The following is a 27,496-nucleotide window of genomic DNA, read 5'->3' as shown; positions in this document are numbered from 1 at the left end:
GACAGAAGTTAGATACACAAAACGTGAATCCAAACATAATTTTTCAACATCTCTGTTACTTCTTCGTTTGGGATGCACGTTTAGGCCTCCAAACGTGATCCCAAACACTCCTTAAATTGAATTTAGTGAAAAAAGTCAGTTCTTATTATATGATAAATCAACGTTTAAATTCTTGACATGCTTGCATTTAATGTCTAACGGTGCATTAGACATGACCGAGTTCTCATGAAAGTTTATAGAATGAAGATGCAGACATATGCAAAGATTTATTGTCTTTTAATTTTGTGCAAAATAATGAAAACATGTCCACTTAACTAGATTAATCCTATTATCAACAGAGTTGAGTCTATAAGAAGGAATCAATATCTTATGACATGACGAGCCAACATTCAAATCTTTTGTTAGAAAAAGTATCTATATTTAATGTTCACAATACTTTGAATATGATTGACTCCAATATGAAAAGGTATGTGCTTAGGAAGAAAAAAAGATTAATTTAATTTGTGACAAATGAGATTGTTTTCAATAGGAAGATACCTATACTTTAGAAAAAAAAATTGTGGCAAATATACATGTGCATTGCTAGTATACATGGAGAAGAAATAATGAGGGGGGCAAAATAAGTGAAGATGGGTCAGGAGGAAGGGGCAGGTAGAAAATAATAACAAGAACAAATAATGGAGGGCATAGATGCGATGATGGACGCCGGGAAAAGATGGGCGAGATTGAGAGTGAGAGAGAATAATTGTTGAGGCAGAAATGAATGAATGTCTGATTGAGATTCTGATGTCACGTGAATGCCTCCAAGTCCTTTCTTACAATTTTGCTGCTGCTGCTGCTGCCTGCCTAGTTTCTATTTCCGACAATTTTACCGAATTCGGCATGGCCTTCAATCCTCTTCCTCTCTCATCTGTGCCTCAAACTAATCCCAAGACTCCAAGAGGATACGTTGGGTGGGAGAAGAACGAGAAAAATAAAAAATGGCATCTTTCTTTAAGACTCTGCCAAGATAGAAAGAAAAGTTGAGAAGAAAAAAAAATAAGAGTAAAAAAAATAAAGAGAAGAAAAAAATAGAGGAAAGTTGTTATCATCTTATTTGGATGGATGAGAGAAAATAGAGAGAAAAAAAGTTAGCAAATATTTAAATGACTAAAATATTCTTATCAAAATATATCATAATTTAAAATTAAATTAAATTAAATATTGTAATAGAAAAATTATACTAAGATTAGTATTATCAAATAATTTAAAATCAAATTATTTGGTTTATATATATTTTCAGATTATTATATTTTAAAACCAGATTATTTAATAAAAATATTGTTTTAAGATAAAAAATAAAAAGTGAATAAATTTTTAAATATAATAGAAGAAAATTAAATATAGAGAGAAAGAGAGAGGAGGGGCAGTTATGGAAATCTTGTTTTCCTTCCCAAATCTCTCCATGTATGGAGAGAAAATTGGGAGAGAAAATGAGGCATGAGACCGCTTTATTTTCTCTTCTACTTTTCCTTCCTCTCACATTTTCTTCCCTATCCAAACAAGAGAAAACTTGTTTCTCCTTATACTTTTCTCTCTAGTTTTCTTTCCTCCATAATTTTCTTTCAATCCAAGCAAGGGGTAAAAGAAGATATTATTGGCTATTGCTTCTTTTTTGAATGACCGTTATTGATCTTTCAGCCTAAATCTTCCATGAATATTTACACTTCTCAGCTCTTTCTTCCCCCTTTTGGTGTCAACGAGACAGAAATTCTTTAGTTAATGCTGATATTTAAAATTATTAATATTATCTTGAAATTTTTAAATTTGATCTCATTTTAATTTTTTTTAAATTGAACTTATTTTGATTTTGGTTTTTGAAATTTAAAATTAATGATTTTTTAAAAAAATGATATTGGTCCATTTTTATCCAATAAACTTGTAGATGAATAGTTTTTTTTACATGTGTATTTAAAATATTATTTTAGCCAGCTTATAAATTAAAATTTGGAAAAATTAAATAAATAAGTTTGCATAGGTAAAAATTTTAAAAATATGACTAACAATTTTAATAATACATGCATTACATTATTTTTTGTGTTGTAAATAATTCTTAAATAACATTTATGGTAAAGAGGAGTGTATTGATTCAGAATATGTAACTTAATAGGGCAATGCAATAGGCGGGTTGGGTAGCTCAACAGTATGCCCGCAGTCCACTCATTTAAGATCAAATGGGTAAGGATAGCCTGTACTTATACAGAGCCTATTTAAGCCTATTACAAATGAGTTTCCCTTAAATAAACGAGTTTTCATGGGTTCCTGACTAGCTTGTTTAATTGAAGCTTTTTTCCCCCCTGTTAGACAGTATTACAACAAACAAGAACTAGCAGAGAATCTAGGTATTCTCATAATGATAATCATATTAAACAGGAAAATAATAAGGAAAATACTCAAGCAATAATAATCATTAACCATGATGGCAAAGGATCCGTACACGTAAAGTTTTCCATCAAGAAGTTCTGTCTCTTGATTAATTTGAGCCAGTGTTTTCGGCACAAATGTAATATGATGTGTATTGAAAAGTTGAGGAAAATACTTCTCAGAAAATCCAAATAATATGTTTTCTAATTTATAAATGAAATTGTTTGGATGAGTTTTGGAAATATGCAATAGACTTGCATTTATGAACTCTTGAGATAAATTTTAACTTGAAGTCACCTAATTTATTCTTAATGCATCTCTAATAAGAATTAAATTATATTGGTTACTGATTAACTGAAGGAGGGTAATATACCTGCACCTTCATTTCATCTTTTGCTACATTACTAATATATTTGATCATAAACTAGATAGAAATAAACAAAAATTAAAAAAAATTATGTGTAAATAGGTGGACAGGGGCAGCCATGCTTTTACCTCTTACCTATCCATATTCCATATAACCTGTTTAGGTTTGTTCGTTTCGGGCTCTTAATGAACGGTTTAAACGGCTTAAAAAATATGAGTAGTGGGCAGATCGTGCAGGTAGTGGATAGCTTGCTCACCCCTAAATTTAATAATCAATTAATGATTAGCTAGATGAAAATTGAATTTTAAAAGGAAAAGCAATGTACTAGTGTGTATTAGCACTCGTACACTTCTATTGATTTTAGGGGAGATTTGGGATTTTTGTAATTAAGATAAAATAAAGGGTAATAAGTGTACTTTGCTCACAATTTTCCTTGTCATTGCATTTTGTGTCGCTGTGGGTGCGTTTAGGCAAAAAGCCAAAAACCATATATCCGTGCAATACTGGGCAATTCCAGTTTAAACTTTAAAATATTTGTGGCAATCATTGAAGATGTTGGCATTGGAAATGAATTAACTTGCCCAGATGGGGCCCAGCGCCGGAAGGTGAATCATTCGTGATCATCGCACGACCCCGCTGTTGATAAACCCCGGCGGAGTTCGACGGCGCTACATGATTGGGATGGCCAAGTTGGGGACGAATTCCATTAACTCCTGGATAAGTGGACGCCCCAAATTCTATATATACCCGAAATTTTCCATCAAAATTCCACACCAACAGCGTCAGCAAGGAAATTCAAAGATTTTTGGTTGACCACCGACCTTCAAAATCTCCACAAATCCATCGAAGCAATAAAAAATGGAGTGGTTGACCAATCGATGGGTGGCTGCTGCTGCTAGCATATGGATTCAATGGAGCTGTGGTGCATCCTATACCTTCAGCATCTACTCTCCTGTTCTCAAATCCACTCAGGGCTATGACCAATCCACACTCGACACCGTCTCTGTTTTCAAAGATATCGGCGCTAACTTTGGCATCCTCTCCGGCTTGTTGTTCTCCGCCGTCACACCGTACGGTCCCCCTCGAGCTTCCCATTCGAAATCGAAATGGAGATCGTTGGGTGGTCCGTGGGTGGTGCATGCGGCCGGCGCCATTCAGTGTTTTGTTGGTTTCATCTTCCTCTGGGCGGCGGTTGTCGGTTTGATCGGTCGGCCACCCGTGGCTGTTATGTGCTTCTTCGCTTGGTTGGGTTCTAATGGCCAGACTTTCTTGAACACAACGAATGTGGTCACAGGCTTGCGCAATTTCCCCGAGTATAGCGGCACTATCGTGGGCATCATGAAGGTTTTTTTTCTTCCCTTCTTCTTGATATTTTGAGATTATTAATTTGAGTTTTCTGGGCTCATTGCGGACTGGTCGTTGTTGAATTGCTGCTGTCTTTGGCTATTGTCAAGTGGAACGCAGTTTAGAACTTTAGATGATATCGCTTGAATATATATAATAAACCTTTACAGACTTGTCAAATCCCCTTCTGACGAAATTGTTACCTGCTTCTTCTATCTCAAATGATTCTCTGCAATTTCTTTAGTTAAATTTACTGCACGTTAACAAGTTCTGCTTTAACATGCTCTGTTTCGTTTTAGCTAGCAAGTTCATCTACTACCCAAATCCTAAGCTCAACTGGCATCTCACTTATCTTCCCATTACGATGACAGAAAACTAATGTCTCTAATCATATTTCTTGATGTACTGCTTATCGGGTGAATATCACCTTTTTCTTTCCTCCCTTAGTCACTTTTGATGGAGGCGTAGTTTGATGATTCAATGCATGCCTAAGTTCCTGAACGGTTGTGCTTCTTTTGATAACATGCATTACAGAAACTTCACGAAGCCCTTAAGTTTTGCCATATGCTATTTACTTAGTGTAATCCTGAGAAAAATATTATGCCTTTTTTCTTTAACCAGGGATTTCTGGGACTTAGTGGAGCTATCCTGATCCAAATGTATCACACTTTTTGTGACGGCGACCCAACCACCTACCTCCTGATGCTTGCTTGCCTACCTACATTCATCTGCCTATCGTTAATGTTTTTAGTGAGGATTTATGAAGCGCATGATGGTGATTACGAGAGGCAATTCAATGGTTTCTTTGTTGTTACCCTGACTATTGTTGCTTATCTCATGTTGATTATAGTTTTACAAAACATCCTCATATTTCCGTCTTGGGCACGTATTTTCACTTTTGTAATCCTGATTGTTCTACTAGCATCACCCTTTGGAATTGCTACCAAAGCCCATTGGGAGGACTCGCGGAGGTTTTTGCAAAACTGCTCACTTGAGAGATGTCCTCCTTTAACAAACATCCCTAAGTTAATTACATCCTCCAGTCATCTGCCAGCAGGGGATAATATGGAATATCAGGAGCTACCTAGTGATGAGAGGCGGTTACAGTCAACTTCAGATGATATGCTTCCTGGTGAAGAAGAAAAGAACCTCTTGCGTGCCATGTGCACTGTTGAATTTTGGATGTTGTTTATAACAATGATATCTGGGTTGGGCTCTGGATTGGCAACGATAAACAACATGAGCCAAATAGGGCAATCTCTTGGCTACAGTATTGTTGAGATCAATAATTTGGTGTCATTGTGGAGCATGTGGAATTTTCTGGGCCGTTTTGGAGGAGGCTATGTTTCGGATTATATCATGCACAGAAAAGGTTGGCCAAGGCCCTTGTTAATGGCAGCAACTCTGGGAGTTATGATTCTTGGACATTTAATCATAGCTTCTGGATTCCGAGGAAATTTATATTTGGGTCCGGTCCTTGTGGGCATCTGTTATGGTGCAAATTGGTCATTGATGCCCACAATCACTTCCGAAATATTTGGTGTAAAGCACATGGGTACCATTTTTAATACCATTGCTGCGGCAAGTCCGCTTGGATCTTATATACTCTCGGTGAGGGTTGTTGGATATATTTACGACAAGCATGCCAGTACGGAAGATAACTCATGCTTTGGCATCCACTGTTTCATGTCATCTTTTCTGATCCTGGCAGCTGTGACTTTTATTACCTTTTTGGTTGGTCTGGCTCTATATTTCCGGACTAGAAGATTCTATGAGCTAGTTGTTCTCAGAAGGTTACGACATTCTTCAAAATAACTAAGAATGTATTTGCCAGCATTTGAGAATCAGGTAGAGGCTGAGAAAATCACTCTCGTGTCTTTCCTAAATGCAGAAATGTGCTGTAATCTTCTAGGGGTTTGTCTGTTAGACTGAAATGAGATGTGTGTTCTATGTATTACATTTGTGATGTTATCAAATAAAAAGAAGACAAGTCGTTTGTTTGTCAGTTTTAGATGTTCATCGACCACTGTCTTGTCTTTGATTAGTGAGCATGGATTTTGAGTTGGCTTTGTTATTCTGCATCTCTTTCTTGTCTTACTTTGCCTTCCTATTCAAGGGGAAGATAGTTTGTACTTAAAAAAAAAAAAATCATTCTTAGCCAATCAGTTAGTAGTTAGTACTGTGCTTAAGATGACTGTTATACAACCAGGGGTTTGTAAAATGAAAAAGCATAATATTTTTGAAATGTAAAAGGAGTACAACAAGCTTAAGAAGAGAATTAACTAGATTTGAACACCATCTGATGTCACACACTTGTTCAAATGCAAGCAGGAATGATTCAAGGGAAAAGAGATAGAAACAGAGAGAACTTATGGGGGAGAGAGGTGCAGAAACGGAGAAGAAGGGAGGGAGAAACAGAGGCAGAAGGGAGAAACAACCACAATGGAGGGGGCAGAGAACAGAAACTGAATGGAGCATGAGAAAGTTGAGGGGGAAGTGTGGGGAAGCCGAAGCAGGGAGAGGGATGGTGAGATCACATCTTAAAAAAATTCATTCATCAAGTCTGCAGTACATATGCAAAGATTTCTTTCATATCAAGTAATTTTGATGGGAACTTGCTGATAAAATATAAAGCAAAATTAAAATTTGGCTTTCTTAGCTAGAATGAAACTAGATGACAACTTGCTATTGTAATAAAAACACCCACTTGCTAACTTAAAATATAAGGTTAAGGTGCATCTAGTATCTAAAGTATTTTCTTAAGTGCATCTGCATCCAGGACTCAAAAAAGTTCTTGCTCTATCTTAACCCTAAAATATATAAGATAGGTAAATTTGTTTTACCATAAATATAAGATATAAGATAAATTGATTTCTTTTTATACGAAGTTTTCTTAAAATATATAATTTTATATTCCATTACTATCTCCACCATCAATGGTCAAGTCCTTGTAAAGCTCAAATCTTGAGATATATGTGTTGGCTCATTGGTTAGTGGTTACTGTCTCCCGTGTCAGTTTTTTTTTTTTTTTGTGGAAAAGAAAAGAGGTGTGTTTTTAGTACTAGTATAAATCTACTAAGCCAGCCTTTTTATTGTCTTTTTCTGTTTTTTTGGCCTGATTTTTAATTTTTATTGTCTTTTTCACGCCCCTTTACATCACATACGAACTTTTGCCATTACCTTCATCTTTCTTCTTTACAATGAAGTCCATAACTAAGCATACAAATTGTAACATAATTAACTATTTCCAATATTTCAAGAGCAAGGTAAACAAAAAAATAGTAATAAAGTTCAAATGAAGCTAGGGGTGTTCATCAAGCCCGCTAGCCCGATATGCCCGTCCGAGCCCGCAAGAAAATGGCCCTGCCCAACCCGAAAAAAAACAGCCCAAAGAAAAATGGGCATTTTTGGGCTGGGCATATTATGGGCAGGGCTGGGCTGCGGGCATGGTATGCTGCCCTGCCCATTTGGCCCTGCTCGTGATATATATATATATAATTCTTTTTTTATACCAGAAATATTTATAATGATATATAATATATAATAATATATATTATTCTCTCCTCTTCCATTTGCCATAGATATATTTAGTGGTATGCGTAATTCTTCCTTCTTAGTATCTTTTTAATTTGGTTTAGTATCTTTTAGTTTGTTTTTATTGTTGGTTGTCTTGCAAAGATGCAAAAGCAAGCTCACTTTAGTGTTGTATTAAAAGATATATCAATTTAAAACAAATCAAAGTTATTGATTTGTTGAATTTATTGTTTATTCAAGTATTTATTTCTTTATAGTTGTTATATAATACCTTTAACTAAAAAATTTTTCACCAAGATATCACTATTTGGGCTTGGAAGCCCGCCCTGCCCAGCCCATTATTGCCCAGCCCGAAAATGGCTAGGGCTTCTGTGGGCAGGGCAGGGCAGCGGGCCGCAAAATGCAGCCCGCTCATTTTTCGGGCCGGGCATCGGGCAGGGGGCATGCCCTGCCCAACCCTGCCCATGAACACCCCTAAATGAAGCTATTCTAAAGACAATAAAATTAAAGTTAATTAACTAATATAAAAATTTCTAGCCCTTTATAGGAAAAAAGCATATGTAAGACTTCAAGAATGAGTTAAGGTGTATCTAATATCTCAAAATATTTCTTAGTACATCCAATACCTCAAAATATTTTCTAAGTGCTTTCCACACTCTGAATTTTTTTTTTTTTGCTTTGGTGCTAGATGTCCCAAAAAACATTTTTAGATGCTGGACGTATCTAAAAATATATTTTAGAGTATTGGATGTATCAAAAAATATTGTGCACCTAAGAAAATATTTTAAAATGCTAGATGCACCTTAACCCTTTCAAAAATTAGCTTTATATAACACTCCTATATGTATTGGCAAGATTATTTATTGTAATTCTAGACAGAAAAGAGGTGTATTGCTTGGGTAAATCCACTAGGCCATTTTTTTAAAAAAATTACACTAAGCCATTATCTTCACCTTCTTCATTTTTTTTAAACTAAAAAAGCTCAAATCCTTGCAAAGATAATTCACATATTTGGGATAGAATGGAGTATAAATTTTTGTTGAAAAAAAGCATGAATGGTGTGACTTGTTAACAGTTTTGTACTAAATAATTTTTTTGGATCATATTTGGGAATGTGTCTGCCATCTAAAAATAAATAATTTCTTTTAATTATTTTGTACTCTGCGCTGAACAAATGTGGTCCTAATCTAAAATTTTTAAATTTATTATTTTTATCTTGTGTCTTAAGTTTTTAAACTTAAAATATTGACAGTAAAATGAAGAAAACCTGCTTTCTTAAAAATTATAGAAATTATTTGTGGAAACAATAAAAGAGCACATAATTTGAAAAATAAAAATTTTACCTTGATGAATTAATATGAAATAATATACTCCTCCAGTTCTAAATATAAAACCCTTATACATACCAGTATAAGAGTCTTATATTTAATATCCGAGGAGTAGTAATATAAAAATGTCAACATCAACACCAAGCGTAAAATATAAAATTTGTCCATTACAAGTCGTAAATTTCACAGGGTCAAAAAAAAAAAAAAGTCCTCATGCTCCATCCACAGGCCCAAACAATTTTTTTAACAAGTCCCAAACAATTTTGTTGATGATAATATTGAATTTTTGTGACGTCGGATATGTGTGATGATCTAAAACGGGCCTAGACTGAAGCCCATCTAGAGCGACGACGATAGGAGTCCTGGGGACAAGGGAATTTGGGAAGTGTCGGGAAATCAAGTCGATGATCGGAGAGTTAACAGTATACATAAAAATCCCCAAATTGGATTCCAGCCTCAATGTGATGGTTCTCGTCTAGCTCTGTGACGTTGTCTCTGTGTTGCTTTGAGATTTTGAAATCAGATTAGAAGAAGAAGTGACACGAAAAAGAAAACCAGGAAGGTTAGAATAGGAAGCTCCGAGGCGAACAATAAGAAGAATCGGAACGTTCTCAGAGGCTCATTAATCTCTCTTCAAAATGAAGACCACGAAGGGAGGCAAGGTCATGAACCCCACCGATGCCTATCGCAAGGAGCTTCGTAAGAAGGAATTGAAAAGGGTATTTACTTTTATGAGCTATTCCTTTTCTCCTGGGTTTTCATTCTCGTGCCCGTCTTCTGTTTTTTGGTTGATTATCTCTCGTGTTTAGATTGTCGTGCTTATCCCGAATTGTTTTCCTGGTTTATTCTTCCGAGCAACTGTTCTTTCGATTACCATTTTTCTGCGTGTAGAACAAATTCTCTAAGACTGTCTTCGCTTATGCTTCGTATCTGTACCTATTTTCATTTAAATTTCTCGAGGTTGTCGTGATAATCATCCGAATGGAGTTGTCATTCCCCTGCTTCCTCCATGTGCAGCGAAAGCATAACTTGTCAAATTATTGTGCTTAGTTTCTTGGCATAATTTCGTGCGATCTCCCAATCTCTTTGGTGTAGTTTTTGGAGTTTTCCTGAATAGCAGTAGTGGAATTCAAATTTCTCTGGGCTGTTGGCTTGAGTTAAGTTAATTAGATTTAACCTTTGCTGCATTAAGAAATAGGTGTTCATGGATATTTTCAAGGAAAATAGTTGGCAGTATCATTTCCTTTTCCCTTTTAGAAGTTGGCACTGCTGCTCATTTTACTCCCCTTCTCCCCTCACTTTTTTTAATTTTTTTGGCAATCTTCATTATTATTTGCTTATGAGTGCGAATGAACCAGTAATTGAATGGGTGCCTCTGTTTTGAAAAGGTTGTAGGGTGATCTACTTTTACTTGGTATTTTGCAGCACTGGACTTATTGTCCATGTGAGCATATCCAGCCAAGATTCCTTCACTTGAGTTGTTTTGTGGAGTATGAGGTGAATGTGAAGGTAGCTTTAGGAGGATAAATACTTTGACATATTTAATTTATATATTTGAGTAAAGGACGATTGGTCAGTGGTGGTTAATAGTGTCAGCCAATATATATCAGTCATACCCTAATCCCAATGGCATTTAGAGGTGGTAAAATAGTTGCCTAGTTTTGTTTGGTAACTTGACTTCCTTCTCTTAAAAGAATTCATTTTGCCATGTGGATGGCTATATGCCATTATTAAGTAGGCTGCCAAACCAGTTATTTGAAAATCCATTTAGTTTTTATCCAACTGGTTATTTCAGTAAAATAGAAGCTACTTTGTTTTCTTATATTTCATTTTTCCTTAAAGCAGACATTTTCTTTTATTATTTATTTCATTCACTCTATAACATTTCTTTCTTTAAGATCTGCCCGTTTCTCAGCTCCCCTGTGTCTGTGTTTTTATTTTCTCTTGCTTGTGTTTTAGAAGGATTTAATAAATGATCACTATTCATGTTTTTCGCCCCTTTTTAATTGGCTCTTTCTATTGACCAGAACAAGAAGGAAAGAAAGAAGGTGAGGGAAGTGGGGATTTTGAAGAAGGATCCTGAACAACTTAAAAAGCAGATTGAGAACTTGGAAATGATGAGTAAGTCATACTTTTTCATGGTTTTTCCCATCCTGTGGCTGTGAAATTGAGTTTTCCCCCGTGCAAGTGATGCTTGCCTTGACTTTTAAAGGGGCACGCAACAAATTTATGAGGCATTGAAGAAGGATTATGTGATCTTTTGTCCCCTTTTTGAATTTATGAAGTTAGTGGATTTAATGGTTCTCCGGAATTTGAGATGTTGTAAGATATGATTTGGTCGAGTACTAATTGCTGATATGAGTATCAAGTATCAAGAACTATTAAGAGTTTTGCTCAGGATTTTTTTTTTAATTTGAAAAATGTTGTCACAGAAGATAAGTGAGTCATACTCAAATACTACGTCAACAAAGTAACAGATGCTTCAACCCAATTCTAATAGAGCTCTTATAGAGTTCTATAAGATCAGAATATGAATATGGGGGGAATGGAAACAAGATGATAAAGTGCTCCCCATGCACCACTTTACTGGCTAGTGGCAACCTTTTTTGAATTCTTCCAAAGGTCAATTCTATCATAAAATGAATGCGAATGTTCCTTTGGCTTTGCAAATTGCATGGAGCATGGACATCTCCTTATTTTACCCTATATGCACATGTTCTGTTGTAGGACTCAAATGAGCTAATTGTTTTAATACACAGAAAAGTACAATTTTTTTTTTTTTTTTTTTGGGGTTCAGATTTGTTCTAAGTCATGTATAGTTCAACGTGTGCAATACATAGGTATTTTGTGCTTTGTTTGGTGTTCTGGGTTATGTTCAGAGAGGAAACAGAGCACTCATAGGTATTTATTGGGTGGTTCCATTCTTTTTTCCCCCCCAACCCTGTCCTTATGTTTCCTTGTCTCGTTCACTTCTTTTCTTTTTTCCCTTAAATTTTTGATCTGGTCATGCTGATCAGTTACTAAAGGATTTTGTTTTGCTAGCATCTTATAATGTATTTACTAGTATTCATCAAGTATCATATTTAACCTTTTACCTGTCTAAAGTAACTGTGCATTGGTGATTATGGCAGAGGCTGATGGTGCTTTGGACAAGGCAAGAAAGCATAAGAAGAGACAGCTTCAGGACACACTTAACCTTGTGTTAAAGAAGAGGAAGGTACCAAGATGTTATGTCATCTTTTTGTTGTTGCCTATTTGGAGAAGTCATGAATTAATATTGCAAATAAAAGCAATCGGAATCTGAGTAGACATTCTCTCTCCTCTTCTGGATAGAGAAAATATTAGTCTCTGGATCCACATTCCCTTTAATTTTTAAAGCTGGTTGCAATTTTCCCCTGAAATTATTATTGTTATTCATTATTGATTGTCTAGTTCCTTTTTTGCTTGGTCAGGAATATGAAGAGAAAATGCGGGAGAAGGGCGAGACCCCTGTTATGTTCAGGTAAGAAGTGTCTTCTGATATTTTAGAAGATGAATTTAACTCCAAATTCCAAGTAATGTTTGGTTAGCTCATCAATCGTAGCATTTCTTTTGGTCAGTCATTTGGGTCTTCCCCGAAGACGAACAACTGCAGAAGAAGAAGAGAGAGTCAAGCATCCAAAGCCTGAGGTAGAATATAAGTTGTCTACATATCTGTCTCTCTCTTTTCCAGCTTCCAAAAAATGGAAAGCTCCAGTTTCGGGGCTGTTGTAAACATTCCTGACTGACATTGTACCGTTTTTTTGGGATACAAACATTGTACTGATTTTTGCAACAGGACTCTGTTTACTATCATCCAACACTAAACCCCACTGGTGCTCCGCCACCAGGGAAACCTCCCATGTTTAAATCATCTGTAGGTATGTTGAACTTCTTTTATACCTGCCTATGCCATGGATTGAGATTGTTGATGGTTTGCATTTGCTGGCTCTCTTTATTTGATTTACCTTTGTGTTGAACTACAGGACCCAGAATTCCCTTGTCTGGTGCTTCATCAAGTAATGCAGCATCATCCTCAAAGTCAGAATCAGAGGATGATGTGTTAGCTGTTCCTCCTCCTCCCCCACTTCCTCCTCCACCTCCCTTGCCTGATACTAGCGGTGTTAGTTCAGCTGAAGGCTCAGTTTTACCTGATTCTTTGCCTTTACCTCCACCACCTCCCATGCCACCTAAGCCTGCTACTGCCAATGTGCCTACATCATTGCCACCACCTCCTTTGCCACCCCCACCTCCTGGACCTCCACCTAAAGAGCTAGTTGCTAACCGCCCTATACCCCCTCCACCTCCGCCCCTCCAACAGTCTCAGCCACCAGTACCTGGAACGAGTGGAAGTGAAGAGAGAAATCAATCTTCCTTGTTAGATGATTCATCTTTGGAGGAGCGTGCTCAGGTAAGCTTGGCAACTTATTCTTTGTTAGTAAAGGCATGGAACTGAATTTGTGACAGACGTGTTGATTGGTAAAGGGTTTTATTTGTTTTAGGAAAGTTAGTGGACTTCCTAATTTGGCTGCCAAGCAGAAATTGTTAGACGTTATGCGTCTAAATGCTGAATTTTAAAACTAGGAATTGATATTATTGTACTAAGCTGCAACTTCCTGTGTGGTGACTTATTCTCTAAAATTTAGGTGTCTCTTCCTCCGCCGCCTCCACCACCAAGTGGAATGCCACCAAAGTCTGGTGCTAGTCAGTCAGATGGCCCTTCTTCTAATGCTGATAATAAAAACACTTTGGCGAGCCAGGAGATCCCTACAATGGTCCCTGGGCCCCCTCCAAGACAACAGCCTTTAGTTCCAGGACCCACATTAATTCCAACCTTACAGCCTGATGTTTTACCCCCCGGAACATCTCGATTTGCACCGCCCCCACCACCCCCTCCTGATATGAGACCTCCTTTACCTCCCCCCGGACTCCCAGGTCAAGCACCACCTCCTGGAATGATGGTCCCGATGATTCCAAGGCCACCTTATGGCCCTCCCCTGGGCCACCTCCAATGATGAGACCTCCACTTCCTCCTGGTCCTCCTCCTAGCTTCCAGGAGGAGGATCATGCGGCTATGAGGCCACCCCCACCACAGAAACCATCGTATGTTAAATCTGCTGCTTCAACTGTTGTTAAGAGACCACTGGCTCAGCACACTCCAGAACTTACGGCCATGGTAAGACCAATTGCTCTTTTATTAGTCCTTTATGCTGTTATCTTGACTCCATTTTCTTTCTCGTTAACTTTATGAAATCAGACCAATGGAATGCTGCTATTTGGGATCAGAATAGTGTTGTATTTGTGCTTCAGCAAGGATTTAAAAATTGCTTTAGTCGAATCGCTTTCTAACATCCAACTGGCTTATTGGGCCAAGAGTTTTGGCCGCAATTTTATGCAGGGACTAATTTGTTTTATCTAATAAAAAAGGTTGTATAAACTTAGCAATGGTGCAAAAACTATGCAATTTTGATTTCAGAAACCCAGATGATAAAAAATTGAACAAACCATTTGTCTGGTATCCATTTCAACTGCATAAGACTGAATGGTAGTATCATATGCCTAAGAATGGTTGATCCTGTGAATTCAAAAGTCGTGCGATACATGGAAGTAGCTCTTAATTTAATAGTTTCTTGGGTCTGGTGTGACTGAGCAAAAGACTTACTCATATGCAATAACTTGCATCATTTTTCTTCCCATGTTTTTTGTTTAGGTTCCTGCATCTGTTCGAGTGAGAAGAGAAATTGCAGCGCCCAAGCAAAAACCAAAACCAGCAGCATCGAACTCTGCAACAGTTGCTGGAACATCGGCACCAACTATTGTGAAGTCAGAGTCAGTAAGCTCGTCATCAGCACCAAAAGGACAGAGCATTGATGACTCATATATGGCTTTCTTAGAGGACATGAAGGCCCTTGGAGCCCTCGATGGCTGAGATAAATGCAAGGGGTTAGAAATTGGGGGAGTAGAAAGAAACCACGCTCAAGTGTGAAAGGAAAAAAAAACATGACTAGCTTTTGAGCGGACCTGATGCGGAGGGTAGAGTTGTTTGCTGTCCTCTGTTTGTTGACTTCATTATCATGCTCAAGGCAGGAGAAAGTAAACAAAACTAGCTTTTTCAGCGGAACATGATTCTGAGAGCTGACTTTTTATTGATTTACTCCCTTTCTGTGCCTTGGATAGTTTTTTTTTTTTTTTTTGAGCTGATGGATAGTCTATTTATTAAAACGAATTGTTGCTTCATATTGTTTTTAGTTACAAGACATCGATTTAAACTAACTCGGTGGTTAATATGACGCAACGGGGGCAATGTTCTTAAGGGCAGTGGAGCGGGCAAAATGCAAAAGTATAGAAGTATATTTCATTCATGTTATAAAAATTGTCACTACTTTATAGTTACCTTTTAATTACCATATTGATCTTCTGGACTTTACTGTTTCTGTTCTTTAGCATGCACGATAGGTTGTCATGTTCTTTTAGAGCAGGTTTTGAAGTTTCCCAAAGTCTATTTGAGAAGTTTGAGCTGGGTGTCTGGAAAACATGAGCACTTAAAAAAGGTATTTTCACGTTACAATTCTACCGACCACTGACGTTATTGAAGTGGACTCAGTTTATGGCGAGAATATTGCTAACTACTCTGGATGTGATTGTCAAATCAAAGGTTTCAAAAGGTGATTTTCATAATTAATTTTAATTAATTTGACCTTGTTTGCGGATTTGAATAGTGAGATGAATGAGTTTCTGACCAGACAAGCTTACTTTTTCATGTGGGGTTGACTTTTCAACTATCTGATCACAATTCTTTTATATGAAAACGATCCATTCATTTAAGTTGATTCTTTTTGGGGTGAAAGCCAATGCTTCTTGCTGTTTGAAACCGGGAATTTTTGAATTCAACATCATCATCATCATCATTGCTGCTCCTCCAACTGCTATTACTATTATGACCGAGATTTGGAGCTTGAGAGAACGAGGTTGGGGGAATTGGAAGGGATGTTTTTATCAAAAGGCAGGGATGTAGAACAGAAAAATTGGAAAAGGAGCCTTTTGTCTTCGTTTGGTGAGACGTGTTTCCTCCCTCCCTATTTTTATATGCACCAAATGGACGAATGGTCGTCGACAATCAAACTCGATGAAATCAACATTTGTGCAAGCCGGGTAATGCGAATATTGACTTTACTCCTCATCTTCGCCGACACTAAACAACTCTCCGGCTTAACTGGCACAAAAATAGAATTTAGTATGACTTCTTGAAGAAATTTTTTGCCCGATTCTTTCAATAAAAGCCACATTTAGGCTTAACTGTCATGTAAGCCTCTTGTACATTTTCACAACAAACACCAGATTGGGGAACACGAGAGAGAAAGCAAAAAATGGAACGAAATGAGAGAGAAAATTTTCGTTGAGCCAGACGTTTAACATGCTTGAAAAACAATTAAAAAATTTATTTGATTCGTGTAAAAGATGAAAAAAAGAGGAAAATAAGAATATGAAAAATCTCCATAATATCTCTCATATAAAAATAATAAAAATGATTGTATCGTATTTTTAAATAGTAAAATATATTAAAAACAAAAACTTAAAAATTATCATACTAGTATCATACCAACAAATTTATTATTGCTGATCAATGTCAAAATAAATATTGCAATTTTAGTTATTACTGGTTTATAAATCTATCTTTATTCTTATTAATAATCACTGAAAGAAATAACCATAAACAAAAAAGAAAAATTAGGAATAAATCCCTTATTACAATTTTAATTGACAAATAGTCTTTAGGATGATTGATTGCACAAGAAAAGATTAATTACACATAAAAGAAGATAAGTTACACAAAAAGAAGATGATTTGCACAAAACTATTTGAAGATAAGAGATAAGTTTGCACATAGAGAAGATGATTTGCACATAAGAAAATTTTACTTGCACAAAAGGAAATCGAGTTACACATCGCACAAAGGAATATTATTGCATACAAGGAAAGATAAATTGTACACAAAGAAAGTTAAGTTGCACAAAGTCCTTAGGTCTCATTTGCCAATTAAATTTTCAATCAGGGATTTATTCCCAATTTTCCCAACAAAGATTCATTTGTATTTTCTAATGAATTTGGACTTTTTTTAATCATTTTTACATATAATACCTACGGTCCTTAATATAAGAATTTATTTGATTTTTATTTTGATTCTAATTATAAAATTCAATTCACTTTGTCTCTTATATTTATCTATTTTTCTCAAAGTAGTTCTTAGTAGTTCTAGCTAATATACTTGATTAGTAAAAATATTTTAGGAAAGACAACAACTATTTATTATAAATAACTAACTTAACTAGTTTTCTTAATCTACTCAAATTAATCAACTAGCTCTTATATTAAAGATCAGAAATAATATTATATTTAAAAAGTATAAATATAACCATAAATCGAATCTATTTCCTCCGGAACGTAAACGCTGCAGAATCTTCAGGCATTAGCCGCCGACAAGAAGCTCGAGAAGAGTCCTCAAACCATCTGGAGGTTTTAGGTAATCTCATCTTTGTTGACGCCGATTATCTTCTTCTGCTTTCTTTCCGAATCATTTATTCCCGCACCACCTCAAATGCCCCTCTTTTTGATCCTATCAGAATTGTTTTTGGTTGATGCAAATTGAAGCCTTGGGATTGTTTTCGTTTAGTGAGTTAATTTTGTGTTAGTTTATTGGAATGCGGACTCATATTTCTGGTTTAATGATTTGTGTTTATGCATAATCCCTGTTCGTTTCGTCTCTCTCTCCCCCTTCCCTCACCCTGCGATCAGTAGCCATAGTGGTATAGTATTGATATTTCAGTCATTGTATCTCTTTCTTTCTGCTGGAGGCATGTCTCTGGCGTGGAATTACGGGTGAAACTACTCTCTCGACCTGTTGCACAGTAGCCTCCTTCCATGAGGAGGGAAAAACTAAAGATTTACCCCATCTATTTGGCAATACTCGGTTCTTTTGAGATTTGAGAACGACAGGAACTTCAATTTTACATTAGATTAAGTAAAACCATATTACCGTCTCTCTGGCAATTAATGTGGTTATAACTGCTACAAATATTATGTCACTTGTGCCAATTATACTATGTCACCCGAGGAAAGAAAATACGAATCACCGCCTTTGTTCTATGGAAGCATAACTTTTGAAAGAGCATGTTCGACACTTGTAGGACATTGTCCTAGACATAACTTGACACTTGAAATTATTCTTTAAATCACTTTCAGTGTCGTCATGCCAGTTTCAGTGTCAAGTCCCGTGTCCATGCTTCCTAGCCTGTGTTAGACGAGTACATAGCGTAAATCTTGTTTCAATATAAACTTCTTTAGTTTTTATTTACTTCTCTGTTTTCCCTGTTTATCTGACTTATGTAGTTCTATTTTCCCCACTCTTTGGTTTGTAGTTCACTAGGGTTCAAGTATGGAACTGCAAAATGCTTCCCCCGCCTTGGGTTTGCAAGGGTCACAGCAAAGCCAAGGCTCAGCAACCATCGCAACTGGTGCAGAGTCAAAACCAAAGAAGAAAATCTGTTGTGCTTGCCCAGACACTAAAAGACTGCGAGATGAATGCATAGTAGAGCATGGTGAATCAGCTTGTGCAAAATGGATTGAGGCACACCGTTTGTGCCTGCGTACTGAAGGGTTCAATGTTTAAAACTGATAAGCAAGAAAAGGAGGAGTAAAAGACGACATTCGTAGAATAATTGAGTGGGTTTTATTTATGAAATTGATACAGGTTTTGGAGCACAGTACACTTTTACTAACGATAGTTACATTGTATTTGAATTTATGCATAAAGACGAAACTGAATGCTTGATGCAAGGCATAATTAACTTGTAATTTTAATTGGGAGGTTTCTCCCTCTTTTCAATATTGTTGAAACTGAAAGGTCTCAATGCAGAGTACATTTTTTTTCCCACTCAAATTTATTTGTAGGCATACAAGTGCTACCCTTAGGTTGACGCCGTCCCGAGGAGAAAGCCTAATTCATGTTCTGAGATCACGGGCGTAAAGGCTGTTGATATTTTAAAATTTCTAATGGTTCCCTTGTTCTTCACCTGATACATTTGTCCTTGCATATATACCTTGCATGACCTAAGGGCTGAATGTTTAATTCTCATGCATGTGTTCCAAATCTTGAAGCAATTCTCTGCAAGAACAGTTGAGTTTATCAATGCAGAATTTGCAGGAACTTGTTTCTATTAATGTTTGTTAGGCCTTTCACACTTAATCATAGATGTGAAAGAATCAGCCAATTCTGGACTCCTTGTGTTCATGTATGAGAATGTTTCATTCTGTTTTTTCACGTCCACCCATTGCTGGAGTTTCCTGTTTCGGTTATACCTTTTGAGTTTCAGGAACCTTTTTTTTTAAAATAAAAATAAAAATAAGTTAGGCAAGTTACAAACTTGACAAAAGAAGCTAAGCTAAAGAGCTTAAGACGGCTCAAGTCTGCTTGAAGAAGCTTTCTAATCTGTCGCACATCCTTATTGTTGGGTCTTAGTGTCAATTTTCATTTTGTTGCGCATAACTACACAAACAGATGGTCTTTTTCTGCTCCAATTTTTTCTTGGTTATATGCAAGGGTCTCAATTTTCTACTCACTTTTCATCTCATTTTCTCTGTATCAGGAGGCTTGCTTCAAATCTATATATGTGATATAAATATTTTAATAACATACATTGTTTGAGTCAGTGAATAGTACGATTTCTTTGCCAATCACATTATGAAGGCCAAGAACTTTTGTGATCTTTTGACCTGATGTAGCCAGCCCGGTGCCCGGGGTTGTTTTCTTTCTTTCCGTTGCTCTCTTTTCGCACTGTACATATTTCCTTGATTAATGAATTCCTTTTTACTAAAAAAAAAAGAGTAGTACGATTTAATTTTTAGATGAGACGTGCGAATTTTTCGATATAATTGTTTCAAAGGTCTATGTTCTAACTTCACTCAAGTAAATCATAAGTATAAAAGATGAGAACACTTTTCATTCATAGATTCTTTTTTTATGCCAGGTTCTCTTCAAATACACTGATGCGTGTCTCTGGAAATAAATTTAATATCCTAGGCTTGTCTGTTTTCCCCCTCCCTTCCTCTCATTATATTTAAATTGAAAACTTGATAATAAAAATACAAATTATTGCTCATAATTTTCTTTTAATAAATATTTGGTTGACGAAAGCCTCATGGCCAATCTGATAGAAAGGGCTTTTTTACCGAAATATGATAAACAGTAAAAGTTTTTACCAAAATACTGCACTTTTAAAACTATTTATCAATATACTACACTTAAAATCGTTCTTGAGAAGAACGATTTTCAAATTACATACAAGTCGTTTTTGGCGTGAACGATTTCACTTTTTATTTTTTTATTTTTAAATGAAAAAGTGAAATTGTTCTTGGCATGAACAATTTTTGAAATCGTTCATGCCAAGAACAATTTCACTTTTTCCTGTTCACTCCCTGCTTCTAAATTGCTACCAATTAATTCTCGTTCAATATGCCTTAGTTGTATTGATTATCGAGATAGGGTTGCTCACGACCAGCGTAACATTTTACTTGCACTTAGAGAACAACGTTTTAATGTAAACCCTCAGCCTGCTCCACTAACAATTGAGTTGCATCGGCCACAAATTCCTCGTGATAGACCAAGCAAGTGACGAGGTGGTTACTTGTCTACCCAACCTATAATTGAAAACGAAAATGTAAGGGAACAAGAACCTCCAATTTTTACTCAGGCTTCTGACATATCACCGTCACCATCATCCCCCTTCATCTCTATCGATCCTACACAACTTGAGTCTCATTACATGGCACCCTCATCATCATCCCCTTCCAACTCAGCCAATCCTTCTCAATTTCAACCATTCATGACTTATTAGATAATCCTGCATTATTTTCAGCTGAATACAATGCTTCTATTTTTGAACATGGTGGACCATCAAATGAAGCATTTGTCACTCCTCGACAATCTATACATTTAAATGAATCACCTTGGTTTGATTTGAACACGCCAACTACACAAACAAATGAGACATTTGAAGCTCAAGAAATTGACATACAACAACAACGCCCACAATGTATGAGAAAAAGGCCAAGATGTGGTACTGGAAGTCACTATCAGTAAGGTGGATAATTTTTTCTTTATAAACTTAAACTTTATTTATTACTTTTTATTTTAATCTTATACTTATTTCACAATTAGTTTTAACATCATTATAACATTTTTCTCTCATTATATAGTCATGATTTTGTCATTCAAATGATTGATAAATCATTATACTAATCATTTTAATCAGGAGAGAAGGGGAGAAGTCATTCAACAACAGATGAAGTTTTGAAGTTGTTCACCAGAAGAACGATTTTAATTCACCTCATGCACATCAAGGACAGATTATGAAGAAGTCGTTCACCAGATAAATGACTTTAAAAATTATTCACCTGAAGACCGATTTTAAGTGTAATATATTAGTAAATACTTTTAAAAGTGCAGCATATTGATGTATAATTTTACAATTTGTAGTATTTTGGTAAAAAAGCCTGTCGTGTGGTATTTGTTCGGTTTGACAAGAAATCAAGTATTGGGCATGAGCCTCTTATGCCTGTAATAATAATTTAGTCTTACAACTTAATTGCTACAATTAAAAATTTACAATCAAAACATAACTTTTTTTGTTACGTACTGTTTGGTATGAGATAAATAAAAAGAAGAGGAAATGATAGAAAATTTCATCAAGCTCTATTTGAAAAAAAATTAAAAAAAACTGGGGTTTTTAAATTTTAATCCAATATAAGTCAGATGAAGTAAAATTTACTATATATGTTATAGCCTTACCGGAGCATCGTCAATGATTCTTATTTTTGCATGCAAGAGTGAAATCGTTCTTGGCGTGAACGATTTCAGGCCAAGAACGATTTCACTTTTTGATTTAAGAAAAAGTTTAAAAGTGAAATCGTTCACGCCAAAAATAACTTGTGTGTAATTTCAAAGTCGTTTTTGCCAAGAACGATTTTAAGTGTAGCATATTGGTAAATAGTTTTAAAAGTGTAGCATTTCGGTAAAAAGTTTTACTGTTTATTGTATTTTGGTAAAAAAGCCGATAGAATCGAATAATTTAAATGAACAGCTTTCAAATATTCAAACTCAAATAAAAGAAAGATCCAGGTAAGATTTTTTCAATCAACGACTTTATACTTATTGTGGAGTTTTCATGACATTAAATTACCTTACCGTTGACGCGTACTGTGAAACTTGTTTCTTTAGGGACGCAGTACAATGTAAATGAGACTCAAAAAGTTTGTTCACCGGAATATGAAAACTCATTTTATCCGTTTGTTTGCGTTCAACACAATGTTCCACTTCGGCGCTACCGAATAAAAAATTGATTGTGAAAACGTGGGTTTACTACCAAATTATGCGCTCTGACCAGACATTTTCTATTCTGGGTTGTCTGGAGACTCGAAACGTTGTGCCATCAATAATGATCATGTGATGTCATGACCAATAATTTTGATGTATTTTAATTTTTCTTGCAAATCCCTCTTCTTATCTTTGTTTGTCTCCCCGTTTTTAGGTTCAAATGGCTTCCTCACTCCTCCACTCCCTTCTATACCCTCACAAAAGTCTTAACTTTCTGTCTGGTGGTGATCCCAAGTTGATCCCTTTACCTACTAAATAAGTAAAATATGAATTTGATATTTGATTGCCCAGAGTCCAGTTGCTTCTCAATTTTCAACCCGGTCTCAACTCACAAGGAAACCAATGGTTGTTCTGAACGCTGCAAAACAACCAAGATCTACCCCACTTGGGGTTTCTCAACCACCATCCCATTTCTTAATTACGCACTTTGACAGGGAAAGTCAACTTCAGAGGCATCCCACTTGGTGTCTCTATTCATTATTCAATTCATCTCAACCTGTGACGTTGAGGCTTACGACAACCCTAAAGGAGCTTTGAAGGATAGGAGTTTATACCAACTTGTATCATGCTGGTTGAATTCTGAGGCAGCTTTTTTATTAATTAAAAGCAACCGTGGGAGCTGACTTAGCATGGATTTGATAGCAAGGTTGAAAGTGATTTGGTACTAAAAAATTGAGATGGAGGTGGGCATGTTGAAGGGAGTATTGAAGAAGATGCTCTGTTGTTAAGAGTAGTCGGCAATTGACACAATGTAAACCACCCAGAAGGACCTTTTAGATTGTCTTTGTTGTTTTCTTTCTGTTCAGCAAGTCAGATCCATTAGCGTAGCTTTTTGACCGTGCTCTGGGATATATTTGAGGACGAGATGATCTTGAAGTTGTTCTGGTAGTGGTAAACTTGCCAACTGGTTTGAAGCTATGAAGGTTGTTCTGTATTTCAGCTTCTCGATCTTTTGCTTGCTTCTGCTTTTGGATTGTTCGGTTTCACTTCCTCTATGTATTGATTCCAGTGAGTCTTTCTCTTATTTTCCCGCTTTTTATTTCTTTATGGATTTCAGTGCCTTAAATGATGGCTTGCTCTGTTCTCCTATAATTGTGTTGTTATTCAATCTGATTCATGTGGTGTAGGAGCGCCCTTTACCCTCAACACGACACTGAGCTTTTGTCCGTATAATGGAAGCACGTGCTGCAACTCCACAGAAGATGCACAAATGGCAAAGCAATTCCAAGTGATGAATATATCTGACTCTGGCTGTGCTTCCGTTTTGAAATCAATAATTTGTGCGGTAAGATCTTTAATTCCCAAATAGGGAGAAAAGTTGCTTCCAGTGTATTGATGGAATCATGGAATGAAACATAAACAGATATTAAGGACCAGTCACAGGTTGAGTGATTGTTACGAGTGACCAAGTTTAATTTTCACTTGAGGTAATGTATGTCTGGTAGGATAATATTGATATCTGATTCTAGAGATCTTTCTCATTCGTGGGACAATAGAAACAGCTCAATAACTTCCGTTAGAATCAACTTTTCATATGCGGAAACCCATGGCTCTAGTTTTTTAACCAGGCATACCAAATAGTGTATTGAGTAGGATAGAGGAACTTCCTTGTCATATCAACCATAAAGTGGCCAACCTATCCTGAACTATGAATAATTGAACAAGTTGACCAGTTGATTCTTTAATCTTTATCACGAGCTGCTGTTTCAGACTTCATGCCAATAACTTCTTCCCTGCATTCCTATGCTCTGTTTGCTTGTAGAGGTGTGACCCATTTTCGGCTGAGCTATTTACGGTTCAATCCTCTGGTCGATCAGTTCCTGTCCTTTGCAATTCTACCATTTCAACAAATACTACTCAGTCAAAGGCGGCAGTAGAGGACTTCTGCTCCCTAGTTTGGGATACATGCCAGAATGTGTCCATAAAAATTCTCCGTTTTCTCCTACATTACGAGGTCAGACAGGAGGAGCTACGGTAAATACTGAAGCTGCCAAGCTCACTGAACTTTGGCAGTCCAAAACTGATTTCTGCAAGGCATTTGGCGGAGCTTCAAGTGATGAATCAGTATGTTTTGATGGTGAACCTGTTGAACTAAATAAAACTAAGACTCCTAATAGCCCTCCAGATGGCTTGTGTCTTGAGAAAATCGGCAATGGATCGTATCTCAACATGGTTGCTCATCCTGATGGTTCTAATCGCGCTTTCTTCTCTAACCAAATGGGTAAGGTGTGGTTGGCAACACTTCCAGCTGAGGGATCCGGAGGGACAATGGAGTTTGATGAATCTAGCCCCTTTGTTGATCTGACTGATCGGGTCTATTTTGATTCTGCATTTGGAATGATGGGCATGGCATTTCATCCAGACTTTGCAAAAAATGGTCGTTTTTTTGCGTCATATAACTGTGATAAGTCTAAGTCACCACAATGTGCAGGAAGATGTGCATGTAACTCGGATGTTAATTGTGATCCATCAAAGCTAGGCACTGAAAATGGTGCCCAACCATGCCAGTATCAATCTGTTATAGCAGAATATACTGTTAATGGTACTGCAAACCAACCTTCCATGGTACACCTCTCTGCACCCATAGTTTCTATGCATTTAGTTCAATACAATGAGTAGAACTGAATTTTTGTTTTTCCAGGCCGAAAGTGCGAAACCCATAGAGGTGAGAAGGATATTCACCGTGGGTCTCCCATTTACGTCTCAACATGGGGGTCAGATACTCTTTGGACCTGATGATGGGTATTTATACTTCATGATGGGATATGGAGGCGGCAGTGGTGATCCATATAATTTTGCCCAGAACAAGAAATCGTTGCTTGGAAAGATCATGAGACTTGATATTGACAACATTCCAAGTGAGTATAACTCATTATTAGCTGTGTATTTGATACAATACCTTGTTCAACCAAATGATGCTAAGTTTTCAACCTTCAATTGGATCAGGTTCCACATTCTAATTTTTCACCGTATAGTGATACTACTATATCCCAAATTTCAATTGGTTTCTGCCCAATCACTTTTACGAAAGATGACAGGCGCCTTGAAAACCATACTAACATCCCATTAACAACCCCCTTTAAGATATTGAAGACTTCTTTTAAAAATTTTCTATTGTTGAATGGATTTATGTTAGCCACTTCATTGGATCAGGTTCCCATTGTTCACTTTCCATGACAAGTACAATTACTGATACCAGTTAACAAGCAAATTTTAGATAGATATCATTCTATCCCACACTTGGGTGTGACATCTCTCTTGGATCTTTCAGGTGCAGAAGAAATTACCAAACTTAATCTTTGGGGTAACTACTCTATTCCTAAGGATAATCCATTTACTGAAGATGCAGATCTCCAGCCTGAAATATGGGCACTGGGATTAAGAAATCCTTGGCGCTGTAGCTTTGATTCAGAAAGACCTTCCTACTTTGTGTGTGCAGATGTTGGCCAGGTTTGTAAAAGCTTATGAATAATCTGATGAAGTTAATAACTACAGCACCGTTATAAACAACTAAATAAGGAACCTAGGTCCTCTGAAGTGACATGATTGCCGCTTTCCCCACTAGAGAAACTTGTGTACAAATTCAAGTTACATTCCAGTTTTGACTCATACGTATTATGTCTAGTGTATCACTCAACAAGAAGAATCCTCAGTGGCCCTCTTCCTGTATCAGAATTACATTTCTGTAAAATCCAGCAAAGTTGAGGTTATTAATGCTGATTTACAGGATCTTTACGAGGAGGTGGATCTCATTACAAAAGGCGGGAACTATGGGTGGCGTGTTTATGAGGGCCCCTACAAATTCACCCCTAAAGATTCACCTGGAGGCAACACTTCTTTGGACTCCATAAATCCAGTATTCCCAATAGCAGGTTACAACCATTCCGAAGTAAACAAGAATGAAGGATCAGCCTCCGTTACTGGGGGCTATTTCTATAGGTCTATGACTGATCCTTGCACGTATGGAAGGTAAACAAGCATATTCTTCTATGGCCTTCGAGGTAGAAAGCAGCTCTCTTTGAAATTTTACCAACTTTTGCTCATCAATCACTGCGTGGTTGTCAGGTACTTGTATGGAGATCTGTATGCGGTTTCTATGTGGGCAAGCATTGAGGATCCGGAAAATAGTGGAAACTTCACTACCAACAAAATCCCTTTCAGTTGTGCACGTGATTCTCCTATCCCATGCGACTCTGTACCCGGAAGCTCCCAGTCATCTATAGGTTACATCTTCTCATTTGGGGAAGACAACAATAAAGATGTTTATGTGCTTACAAGCACTGGTGTTTACCGTGTTGTTCGTCCAAGTCGATGCGGTTACACTTGCTCAAAGGAAACTGCTACCCCAGCAGGTTCTAGCCCAGCCCCTTCTCCATCACATGCTAGCCGTGGGAGTATCCTTTCTGACAATCTGTTTCTGCAGCTTTCATATTTCCTGTTGTATCTTATATGTTATCATCTCCTGAACATTATGTAAAGACCAGGGGAGGATGAATGTGACGCTACAGTACCTCTTTATCCTTTCTAAGTTTTTCTCTCGTTCTGTATGATTCATCAGTAGAAGTTTTTGAGTATGGACTATTGAGGTTCTCGTTCTACCACTGTCCTTTCTACTTTCTTCACTGTGTTCTTCTGTGATCTTGCTGCATGGCTGAGTTGAAATAAGCCCCATGTCAGGGAGCTCCTTGTTATGTGAGCCATTCAGTAGATTATCGATTTCATTTAATTCTGGTAAAATTCAATTTCAAAATAGCGTTACCCATTTCAGTTAGCTTCAGGGACCATAAAGGCTTGGAATGTTTCTGTTGGAGAAAGAATTATAGTTAGAAACAGATTGTGCTATCAACTGGCTGCCACTGAGAAATCAAAATCAACCTGGCTCGCAATATTGGAACTTCAGTGATTATACTTGGAAGATGAAGGGACAGAGAGGGTGTTAATGGAAAGATTCAGCCACTAATTGAAACAGTAGAAGATCTGTCATTAAATACTACGAATCATATCATTCATTGAATGTATTCCAAATGGATGTGCAGCGACGATGACAACCTTCACATCAATATGAGCAATCCA

The 27,496-nt window shown here is 36.8% G+C and overlaps 3 protein-coding genes across 4 annotated transcripts; all 3 read left to right on the top strand.

Moving 5' to 3' along the window:
• Positions 1–3,361: 3,361 nt before the first annotated feature.
• On the top strand, positions 3,362–6,595 carry LOC114744164 (protein NUCLEAR FUSION DEFECTIVE 4-like). 2 transcript variants are annotated; one of them, XM_028932351.1, is made up of 3 exons: positions 3,362–4,114; positions 4,736–5,963; positions 6,445–6,595. In XM_028932351.1, exons 1-2 carry the CDS (start codon positions 3,629–3,631, stop codon positions 5,927–5,929), a joined length of 1,680 nt encoding a protein of 559 aa, XP_028788184.1. In that variant the 5' UTR covers positions 3,362–3,628; the 3' UTR covers positions 5,930–5,963; positions 6,445–6,595. The 2 variants fall into 2 exon arrangements, with proteins under 2 accessions (XP_028788184.1, XP_028788183.1); XM_028932350.1 differs by lacking the exon at positions 6,445–6,595 and having other exon boundaries at positions 3,363–4,114; positions 4,736–6,188.
• A 2,759-nt stretch (positions 6,596–9,354) lies between these two features.
• On the top strand, positions 9,355–15,421 carry LOC114744165 (protein EARLY FLOWERING 5-like). The gene is given in 10 exon segments (XM_028932352.1): positions 9,355–9,695; positions 11,004–11,097; positions 12,108–12,193; positions 12,429–12,478; positions 12,576–12,645; positions 12,794–12,875; positions 12,981–13,405; positions 13,641–13,986; positions 13,989–14,170; positions 14,705–15,421. Coding segments are annotated over 10 exon segments (1,635 nt in total). The 5' UTR covers positions 9,355–9,614; the 3' UTR covers positions 14,924–15,421.
• Positions 15,422–22,630: 7,209 nt separating this feature from the next.
• On the top strand, positions 22,631–27,039 carry LOC114744166 (HIPL1 protein-like). Its single transcript, XM_028932353.1, is given in 8 exon segments — positions 22,631–23,431; positions 23,551–23,708; positions 24,186–24,345; positions 24,348–24,988; positions 25,065–25,281; positions 25,695–25,873; positions 26,151–26,392; positions 26,489–27,039. Coding segments are annotated over 8 exon segments (2,100 nt in total). The 5' UTR covers positions 22,631–23,340; the 3' UTR covers positions 26,901–27,039.
• Positions 27,040–27,496: the final 457 nt, after the last annotated feature.

Source organism: Neltuma alba, unplaced genomic scaffold (assembly GCF_004799145.2).
Source record: "Neltuma alba isolate B1F8T4 unplaced genomic scaffold, ASM479914v2 tig00004278_pilon, whole genome shotgun sequence".
In the NCBI taxonomy this organism is placed as follows: Eukaryota; Viridiplantae; Streptophyta; class Magnoliopsida; order Fabales; family Fabaceae; genus Neltuma; species Neltuma alba.
This window is presented reverse-complemented; position numbering and strand designations above follow the sequence as displayed.